Source organism: Cyprinodon tularosa, unplaced genomic scaffold, assembly GCF_016077235.1.
Source record: "Cyprinodon tularosa strain WSP-4 unplaced genomic scaffold, ASM1607723v1 ctg1304, whole genome shotgun sequence".
In the NCBI taxonomy this organism is placed as follows: Eukaryota; Metazoa; Chordata; class Actinopteri; order Cyprinodontiformes; family Cyprinodontidae; genus Cyprinodon; species Cyprinodon tularosa.
Window position 1 is genome coordinate 1757 of NW_024038120.1, and position 10706 is coordinate 12462.

Genomic DNA, 10706 nt, shown 5'->3' on the forward strand with positions numbered 1-10706 from the left:
AGGCGAGATATGATCTCTCTTTTTTATTTTCATTAGAACTCTGGCTGCAGCATTTTGGATCAGCTGAAGGCTTTTAACTACAGTTTGTGGACTTCCTGATAGTAAAGAATTACAATAGTCCAGCCTTGAAGTAACAAATGCATGGACTAGTTTCTCAGCATCACCCCTGGACAGAAAGTGTTTTATGTAGTTTTATCAAAGATTTTTGAACCCCGGGGAATTTTCTGGCACTGACAGCATCATTGTGATCAAAGATGGAGGTAACAGACCTTAGTTTCTATCATTTCTTAGAGGCTAGAATGCTAGGCTGCTTTTAATCTCTTTGTTTCCTCCTTGATTTGTGGATAGAGCAGATATCTGGGCTTCATTTTTTGCAGTAGATTTACTGACTTTCTGTTTTCTTGGTCTTTTTTCCAGATGGGTGGAACTATGTACAACACAGGGAAGCATGTGTCACTGCGGCCAGACAAAACACATCTGGTTAACATCTCTGGAGGACCTCTGAGTTACAGCTACCGACTGGAAGAGGTCCGTCTCCACTTTGGGAGTGAAGATGCTCTCGGTTCAGAGCACCTCCTAAATGGACAAGGCTTTCCTGGAGAGGTAAGACAGAGTCCTTGTCCATCCATCATCCAGTGTCCATATTTTCTAACAGTGTAGCGACCAAATGAAGGCCAACAGCAGCATCCTGCCTGGCTGTCAGTGTTACCAAAGAAAATGATCTCAGTCCAGTTTTTCTTGAACCCCTGATAGAAACATTGGTTCCTGTAAATAATGAAGAACAGAACACATGGATCATGAACCTATGGGTTCTGCTAGCTCTCGTTCTGTTTGTGTTTCAGGTCCAACTGATCCATTATAATCAAGATCTGTACGCCAACTACAGCGAGGCAGCTAAGAGCCCCCATGGCATTGCTGTGGTCTCCATCTTCATCAAGGTTGGATTTTCCCTTTGAATGTTTCCATTGTAAAACAATAGACCTGACCAGGAAGCTCAGGATGATTCAGCTCCGCAGCATAAAACAGTCTTTAGTCAAAATATCTGTGTTGCATTTGTGTTTGACTCCTTTTTCTACCATTGCAGCTCTCAGAGAACTCTAACTCCTTCCTCAACCGAATGCTCAACAGAGACACCATCACCAGAATTAACTACAAACGTAAGACTGCTGCGGTTTCTCTGACATACAGTCGTCAGCAATGATGCTTTCCTCTCAATCCAAAACACACATTGTGTTCAACGGTCTGGTTGGTAGAGGGTCCAAGGAACATTTCATATTAGAAGTTTTCCTCTCGTCAGAAGGTCTTCTTCACTTTAGATTAAGCCAAACTTCAACCTGTTTGCTAAGAGTCCTTTATTTGTCCTGATCTTACATGCAGATCAGTCTGCTTTAATAATAACTATTTAATCTCATCCTGCTAAAACAAAACAAAGAACAAACAGATATGATAGAGTCCACTGCACTGCTGGAAGCTATGCTCCAAACGCACAAAACCAGTAAAGCTCTGAGTCCAGAGGTGTTTGATCAGGAGGTCGACCTTCAGCCTGATATAATCCACCACCATGGAGTATCCTTTCTTTATGTGGCAACTTAGACCAATAAATTATCCCTTCGGCTGACCGGTCAGCGTTCAAGACTTTCACCTGGGAGTCTGGGGATTCAATCCCGCCCAGGCCCCAGGATCCATGTGCCATGCAGGTAAACGGTCCATGGTTTCCTAAATGGCAGCCCGCATGGAACATGACAATGTGCTTGTGGGTGCAGAGGAGGGTCCTGTCACTCTGCCTCTGACTGATCATGTGCCGTGGCTCGTTGGCCAAGGGATTAACCCTTAGGCTGACTGGTCGGCCCACATGGCTTGAATCCCAGGGTCTCTGTTGTTTACCTTCCTTTTTAGATAGTTACATTTTCAATCCAGCAGGACAGACACGTAGTCTCATCCCACTTCTGTCTGGTTCTACTGCTCTGGTATTTTCCAGACTCTGGTCGCTGGACCCAACATCCAGCAATCTAAAATTTAAAAGCTAAATGATTACAGAAGGTTTAGATTGTTATAATTGTTCTGATCAATCCTCCTAGCAACCTTGATGAGCCTTCACCAGCGTCATGTGAGGACGGTGCAGATTGTAAAGGAAAGTTTGACTCTTTACCTTTTTCTTCTGTTTTAACTTTTTTTTATTTCATCTCTAAATCTACATGATCAGAAAAATAAGTTGAATATGCAAGGGTTCAAATGGTTTCAATGTTAGTTAATACAAAGAAATCCAATCTTACCCATTAAATAAATAATTGCCCATCAGTTGATTACTTCTTGTAAAAATGTTTGCAGCATCATCTGCCACCGATGTTTTACAGAAATCAATCTTTTACACCTCAGTGGGAAAATCAGAGGCCTTCCCAGCATGGACAACCATTATGGCCACAGATTTCTGCTCTGACTCAATCCCAAAATGCTCTTTAAGCTACAGTCTCAAACTGATGGTTGGACATTTCACTTCTATTCAGTTTATTTCTATAGCTCCAATTCACATCATGTCATCTCAGGTCACTTTCCAGTTCAACCAGATCATCCAGTCAGATTGATTCAAAGTTTTCTATCTAAGAAAAACCAGCTGATTGCATCGACTCATTGACTCTTCAGCAATCCCTCACACTAAGCATGCTTGAAACGATGGCTGCTCACACTGAGCCTGGTTCTGCTGGAGGTTTCTTCCTGTTCAAAGGGAGTTTTTCCTCTCCACTGTCGCTACAAGCATGCTTAGTGTGAGGGATTGCTGAAGAGTCAAGGAGTCGATGCAATCAGCTGGTTTTCCTTAGATAGAAAACTTTGAATCAATCTGACTGGATGATCTGGTTGAACTGGAAAGTGACCTGAGATGACATGATGTGAATTGGAGCTATAGAAATAAACTGAATAGAATTGAATTGAATTATTTTGCTTGATACAGAGAGAGCATAGTAGGTAAAAATATAAGAGTGGGGTTTAACTCTGCACAATTCTATATCTTCAAAACACAATACTGTATTTCCCTTCTATCTTAGTCGTTCAAATGAAACCATTTTCAAAGTGGAAAACAGTCCTAATTCCACATTCATCAGAGCCACTGATACTTCAATCATTGATAAACAGCATCTAGTGAGTTTAGTGCTTCTAAATTATTTTATTAATGTAGCAAATGCTGCTTTTCTCTTTAAACAATGAATTCCTCTTATCAGTACTGATGCTCACGTCAAGCATAAAAAAGGGCATATGGCATAGCATCAATGACAACACAGCAATAGTGTCCCTACCAAAGTTCAAATCAAACCTACGCCTGTCATGATTGGTTTAACCAATCTGACCCACATGCAAAGAAACCAATCAGAGAGCACGGAAAAAGGTTAACAGCATTATTGAAGGGGTTAAACAGGAGTCGATCTGGAACTCACTGAGCTGGTAACCCTGAAATGGAAGGGAGAATAAAAATTCAGTGGTCAGTTCAGGTTCCGTGGGAATTTCGAAAGCACGTTGGAGGGCGGACAGGTTTGACAAGCGTTGGAACCCGGAGGAGTAATGGAGCGGACTGTCACTCGGATTTCCGATGGGTACTTGAACGGAACATGTGGAGGTTTTCTGCTGCTCGGTGTAACTCGGTTTTTCCTTCCAGGGGAGAGAAGGTCCAGGAATCCAGTAACAAAGGAAAGCTTCCTGCTGGGGAACAAAGACAAAAATTCATTAGACTCTAAGAAACAAAGCTCAGGTTAGACTCAGCTAAACTCAGTTTGGCTAGAGTACCCAAAACTAGCAGACACTCTGGCGTTGAGGTAGTGACAGCCCGCCGCTCAAATACTCCTCCAGATAATGATTCAATGAGCCGCAGGTGTGCAGGGAGGGACAGCGAAGACAGGGCACCTCCTGGTGTTGGAAAACGGAGACACAGAGACAGGCCACACAAACTGGATTCCTAACACCCTAGTCTTTGCCTGCCTGTTCCCGTTCTTATCTGTTTGCCTGACCTGTCTTTGGACTCCTGCTCGATTCTGCCTGTTGATCAAATCTGGATCTGCTTCCTGACATCGATCTTAATTTCCGTTCAGTAAGTCTTCGGCTCTCTGATCATCTGGCCCAGACTCCTGTGAACCTCATCGACACTGGTGTTGACTTTGCCTTCCGGATTATCCCCCCTTCCTTCATCCATTTGGATCTGATCTCCTTCCAGTTCTGCAGTTTTCAAGACTTCAGTATCTGGGACTCTCTAGGCAGTGTTCGCTGCATGGTGTCGGAGCCATTCACTGGAATCCACCTCTTCTTCTGGGCACAGACTGAACTTCAAGCCAGAGGTTCCTGTCTTTGACATCCTTGCTCTTAACTGCAGATCCTGTTTTTAATAAATGCCTTTTTGAGAAATTTGTCTGCCTTGATTAGTGGGGTCCTCTGTTCTGAGCCTTGAAAGGAGCAAAGCCAAAGAACAAACAATCCAACCCAGATTTAAAAATACTTCTAACAGGATGAACACCACCTCTAGATGATAAAACCTGACCAAAACTTCAGAGAAGCACGTCTTCTACTTCAACTATCAACAGGTGCAAAAAAAACTAAGAATAAGGAAGGACTCACTGAGATTAGTAACCAATCAGCTGACTGAGAATCTTCATCAGCAGATACTTAGATTTTATTTGTCATTTTGTTTACACAAGTGTAAAACAAAAAGAAATTTTGTTTGGAAACAGCTCTGGACAATTTCATCTCATTTAAAAGTGCAGCCTTGAAAAATAGTTAAAAAAAAAAAATAAATAAAAATAAATAAATAATTAAAAACAGTCATATAAACATATGACTAAATTTACAGTTCTAACATTTTTTTTTTTCTATAACCCCCTTAAACCAATTTGTTAGGTCCTTATTAGGACCCTGAATAACTTGACTGCAGCTTTTTGATTCAGGTGTGTTGTAAGACCAAAATATCTAAAGGTCACAGGAAAGTTGGGTTAATTAAGTTAAAAGGTTGAAATTTCAACTAAACCTATTTTGTCTCCTTCTTTAGATGATGCATTCCTACTGATGGGCCTGAACATAGCAGACCTTTACCCCGACACTATACGCTACATCACCTACGAGGGCTCCATAACGGTCCCTCCCTGCTATGAGACCTCCACTTGGATCATCATCAACAAGCCAGTTTATGTGACACAGATGCAGGTAGGATTAACGTCTTCAAATCAGGACAGATAAACATCTGAGAATCAAATGAGCAGCATAAGATTCTGTTACTGAAATCCTAAAGAAAGTATGAACTGAACCGGCAACAAATTTTAAGCCAAAATAAGGCTTTTTTTTTGGTCCACTCTAAAAAGCCTTCAACTAAATGCTAGTTCTGACATTTTAAATTGAAAAAGCTTCCTGGATGGGAAGCAAAATGTCTTTAGATTATGGCGTGGATGACTTCGAATCTTCACCAGCAACATTAGAGATTGAACTAACAAATACTGCAGAATGGAAGAATAGAGATGAAAAGGGTCCCTTTGTCCTCCAGCATTCTAAGCCTATAGCAACACAATTATAGAGATAGCTCAGGATTTTGGGTCGTTGACAAGACACTGTCTGGATGGAGTAAAGAGTGGGTAACAGTAGAGAAGCTGCAGAGAGGTCTGTTAAACTAGGACTCTGCTTCCTGGTCTGCACCCTGGGTGGTCAGGGTTTTGGAGGACTAATAAATGTGGCCAGATTCCTAGAAAGAAGAGCTGCACCATCCAAAGTGGGATGGATGCCGTCTCTCCGAATCAGACCAGGCTTTCCCCAAAAGGATTGCCAATTATTAATGTAGCCCACGTTGTTTTCAGGGCACCACCTAGACAACCAGCGGTTGAATGACGACATGCGGCTAAACATGTCATCACTGGTCAGATCAGGGAGGGGACCAGAGAAAACTACCGAGCCCCACATTGTTTTGGCAAACTTACGCGCCGAAGCAACACTGATTTTAGTGACCTCCGACCTCTGACCATAACAATCTAAATACATAAATCTCAATAAATAATTGTGTTGAGGAGAACGGGCCCCCAGGTGCTTAAAACATCAGCACTCCAAATATGGATGACTTTAGTACAAGCAGACAGAAATACCAGAATCATTATTACACCTTTTTTTAAAAATGGTTGCCTCTGATCCAAGCCTGTTCTGTGGTCCTGTAGGTGTTACCCAAGACGTCTATGCAATGATAGATAGTTCAGTCGGATAGGAATGACATGAGGCTTTCAGCAGGCCAATAATCACAACTCTACCGCGTCTATTTGGAGGTTCTCATCTGTATTTTCTTCATAATTTCCTAAATTTATTAAAATAGTTTTTCTACAAATTTAAGGAAAATTGTGTTTTTTTCTGGGACCCATTTGTTAGTTAGTTCATCTCTAGTGGTATATCAACCAGGAGCTGCTGTAAACTCTCACCTGTACATTGTCTGCAGACAAAACAAACTGGAATAGATGTGAAACTTAACATATGTCTTTTATGTAGAGAATAAACATTATTGGTCCCAATAAAGACACCTGGAGGACACCATAAGCAATGTCCAGCCGTTCAACTTTGTCATGCGAGCCTCTGCCATTATCTCTATTCATTAAATTCATGCCAAAGATTGGATCTTTGTGATCTACATCCTTACTGAATACCAGAAATTAGTTTATTTCTATCAATAAAGTTCTCCAATCTACTAGTAAAATAAAATAAAAATCTTAAATCTTGGAAACCTGTGGAAGTAGAGAAACAGGCTTATAGTTTTTACAGTTATTTTCCTTCTGTTGAAGCTAAAACAAGCAGGTTATATTTAATCATAGACTAAACATTCCCTCACATCTCAGTTTACTGTTAATCTGTGAATAAAAATCAAAGGAAGTTTCTTCTTTGAGGTGCTGCTGTGGTGTGGAGGTAGAGTGCATGACCCAGCTGTCACAAGTCCGAGTCCTCGTCCTGCTGACCTTTGCTGAATGTCTCTCCCCTCTCTTCTAACCCCCTCTCATGTCTGCATTCTTTCAAACATTGCAGAATAAAGGCCACTAGAGAAAACTAAAAACAGACCTTCCTCCTGTTGAGAACCTCACCCTTTCAGCACCTTGTTTGTCTCCCTTTTTGTAGTCTGATGCTGGTGTTTCCAGGTTGCTTGGTTTGCCATTCGAACTGCTGTAAGCTTCTGGCAGCCAGTCACAGGATGCTTCAGTGGGGAGAATTCAGTGACTGACATCATCAGTGGCCTTGACTTGGTTGTCCATTCGATGGGCGTAAAAGAGGCTTTGATTGCGATAAATTTACATTTCAGTCAATCCTTTTGTTCTCTCTCTGCTTCGAATATTTTACTCTAAACTTCTTATCTTTTAGGCAAAAACAGTAATAAAAGTTGGACTAAACTACTTTAAAGGCACACAGTTTAACTTTTGGCCCTTAGGGGCGCTATACATGTAACTTCCAGTACTGTTGCAATAGTCAACAGTAAGCCAGCCGGCCTCCATGTCTTTATATTGGGGGCGGCGCTAGGCGTCTAGGTTCAGCTGGGAGGGTTAAAAAAACTGCTGTACTCTGGAGAGCTCCGCCGGGACAGGCTGGACGGCCGTTACAGGCCACGCCGCGCCGCGCCGCGCCGCGTGGAGGACCGGAGGCAGAGCTCCAGTGTAGGGCCAGGGGGCGTTCATCCAGTCACATGACCTGGCCAACCACGGTACATTTTCTCCCAACTTGCAAAGGTGGTATTTAAGGAAGGGAGCCATTGATAGTGTCAGTGCTGCATATTGACATGTGTTCTGAATTAACGCTATAGATATACACTGAATTAAATTGAACTTTATTTTTTCTATTTTGAAGTTTTAAAATTCCTTTTTTTAAATAAAAACTGTGTAATTTAGTCCTTGTTTCTAGCACACTTTCTAAATTGTACTTAATGGTGCTTAATGTCATTAACTGGTTAATCTTTAATCTGTTCCCACAGATGCACTCTCTGCGCCTTCTCAGCCAGAATGAGCCGTACAAGATCTTTCTGAGTATGAGCGACAATACGCGGCCCGCGCAGCCTTTGCTGCAGCGCTGCATTCGAACCAACATTAACTTCAACAAGCAGGGCCGTGACTGTCCCAACAACCGTGCCCTCCGCCCGCAGTACAGAGGTAACCTGACTGGTAGATCAAATCTTACAAATAATCTGCAAAGTTTCTCACAAAGTCTCCAGATGGCTATGAAAAGTTCAGATTGTTAAATAGTCTATAGTTAATAGAAAAAACACACTGTTGAACTAAAACGAATGAGACATTGAAGGTTCTGAACTCTGCTGTTCTTACAGTATTAATCTGCCTTTTATAATTATGCGTCTTAACTTTTCCAACCTAAAAGAAAATCTCATCCTTCATTTTACTAAATGAACAAAAATACATTTTAGATTTGAATTATTACATGACAGACACATATAATAACATTTCTTAAATAATTATTCTGGATCAAAGATGTTAACGGAGTCGATTATAGTTTGTTGTCGTTTTGATGTTTACTGATTAACACCGATTTAACTCGCAGAGACTTCTGCAGAAACAAGTATAATTTAATGATTTTATTGTCTGAATAAAATGAAAAAGGAGAAATGGGGAGGAAAGGGGATGATGGGTTGAAAACAGGAAGAGGAGAAAATGGAAGGCAAGACGCTCTCTGGGTGGGGGTCTGATCTAAATGAGCTGCTTGGTATAAACTATAGATGACCATCCAATCCGGTTCTATCCAGTCCCCAGCATCCATATGGTCCTCTCATACCCGTGGCTGCCAGGCAATCAGCACCAAGGTATCCCCCCCTCCTGTAGGCCGAGTATGGCCCACCAGCCACCGGAGCCCAGGTGCCACACACCCCTCAGTGTCCCCCCCCACCTGACTGCAGGCATAGGCAACACACTTGGTCAGGGCAGGCAGTAAGGCAGATCCACACCACAGGTGATTGTTTCCCACCTGCTGTACAGCCACGCCAACTAGCCCACCCCCCCACCCCTGCAGGAAAGGGGCCAAACCCTCCAATGTCCCTGATCCCCACCCAATGCCAGGAACCAGCATCCCCCCCAGCAGCAAGCAAGATATCCATGCCTTAAGAAGGCCGGAGAGACCAAGGAGAGTCAGAAGCTCAAGCCAAGACATGACCGACCCCAATGGCCCCCCTCCCCTAAGCAGGAGCAACACAGCCTGCATCTAACATAGCATGGTTTATAAATAAATTAAAGTTTCACACATGAGGATGTGTTCTTTTCCACATCAAATGGGACGTGTGAAGATGCAGGAACACGTTTTAGATGTCTGATGATTTTGCTTGGAAAATTATCACCGCTGCTCTAGATGCAGCTACTTTAGCATCTGTGCTGGTTTGACTGGAGTCATGATGAACTGGAGTCAGCATGTTCACAGATATCACCAGAGGCCTGGAAATACGCCGTTCTGTTCATGTGTTGGAGGAGAAAGCATTTAAGACTTTTAGCTGTTTTGATGACTGGAGATAGAAAAAAGCAGAGGAGGAAATAAAACACCTGTGTTTGCTGTAAGTTTACTGCAACACATTCATTTTGCTGCAATAAAGGCTGCGTGGGAATGATTATGAAATACCAGACTGACCTGAGGAACCAGCCTTTGATCCACAGCCCCTGACGGAGCTAAACCAGCTTTTCTCTTCTCTCTTACAGATGTTTCCTTCTGTTGTTTTAGATTTATAACAAACTGCAGATTATTTCCATGATTATTTCTTTTCTACTCTGATATTTTCTACCATTCAGTGAACCAGTGGCTCCTGAAGTAAGATGGAAAAGGTTTGAGCGCCGCCGGAGCAGCTGGACGTCGGAAAGGGAAGGAATGGCTTCCTTCACTCCTCCACCTGTGGGAGCTGAATGAACCGAAGCTGCATGGAGGAAAGAAGGACTTTACTAAGGAGAGCTTTACTAAAACAACAGCTGAGTTCAGCTAAACTGAACCTGAGACCGACTGCAGGCCTGCTACACACACCCCCACCCCCGCACACAGACATGATGTGGTTCAGCACGATGCGTGTCATAGAGAATAAGCACAGTACTTTGTTGTGTTGTTTAAAGCCGGCCGTACACTGAATGATTTTTTTGCCCATTTCGGGCCGATTCTCCAGTCATGTGAGAATTTTATGATCAGGCCGACTGTCAGCCTGATGGTGCGTGGTGTAGGGACCAGGGGGTAACTAGGGGCGATCAGCCTCCAACGACCACCCCCCCATCAGGAATCAGAAGGTCAGGAGAAAATTAAACATTGAAATTCAGTCGGCCATCTTAAGGTGGTCGTGGGCAAATCGCTCAGTGGGAAAACAAGGATTCTTCTTCTTCTTCTTCCTCTCAGAGGAAAACCCAGCATCATGGCGGGGGTGCAGTGAGTGAAATGGAGTTCTTTCTGTCAAACTGCCAGACCGTAGTAGCCACGTTAGCTCAGCCATGTCTTTGTCCAAATACGTCGTCTTCTTTTCTTTTTAGGGCTTTCAGCACTAAATCGCCCAAATATCCAAGGCAGCGCGTTTCACTCTAGTGAGCTTCATGTTCCTCTGCTACTGGTTTGGCTTCCAGATAGACGAGTCCGAGTAGCGCCATCTCACTGCGGAGCTGAGTCCCACCTGGTTTTTAGACGTACAGTGTGAGCAGGTAGATCGCATCAGAGCGTCGGGTCGCACAGCGTGAGAACAAACATGGTGAGCTGGGAACGTT

General features: G+C 43.0%; 1 protein-coding gene across 1 annotated transcript; it reads left to right on the forward strand.

Moving 5' to 3' along the window:
- The first annotated feature begins 254 nt into the window (after positions 1–254).
- On the forward strand, positions 255–10131 carry LOC119778230 (carbonic anhydrase-related protein 10-like). Its single transcript, XM_038277382.1, has 7 exons — positions 255–260; positions 418–603; positions 843–938; positions 1085–1157; positions 5024–5178; positions 7955–8129; positions 9762–10131. The coding sequence occupies exons 1-7, from the start codon at positions 255–257 to the stop codon at positions 9782–9784; spliced, it is 714 nt and encodes a 237-aa protein (XP_038133310.1). The 3' UTR covers positions 9785–10131.
- The last annotated feature ends 575 nt before the right edge of the window (positions 10132–10706 follow it).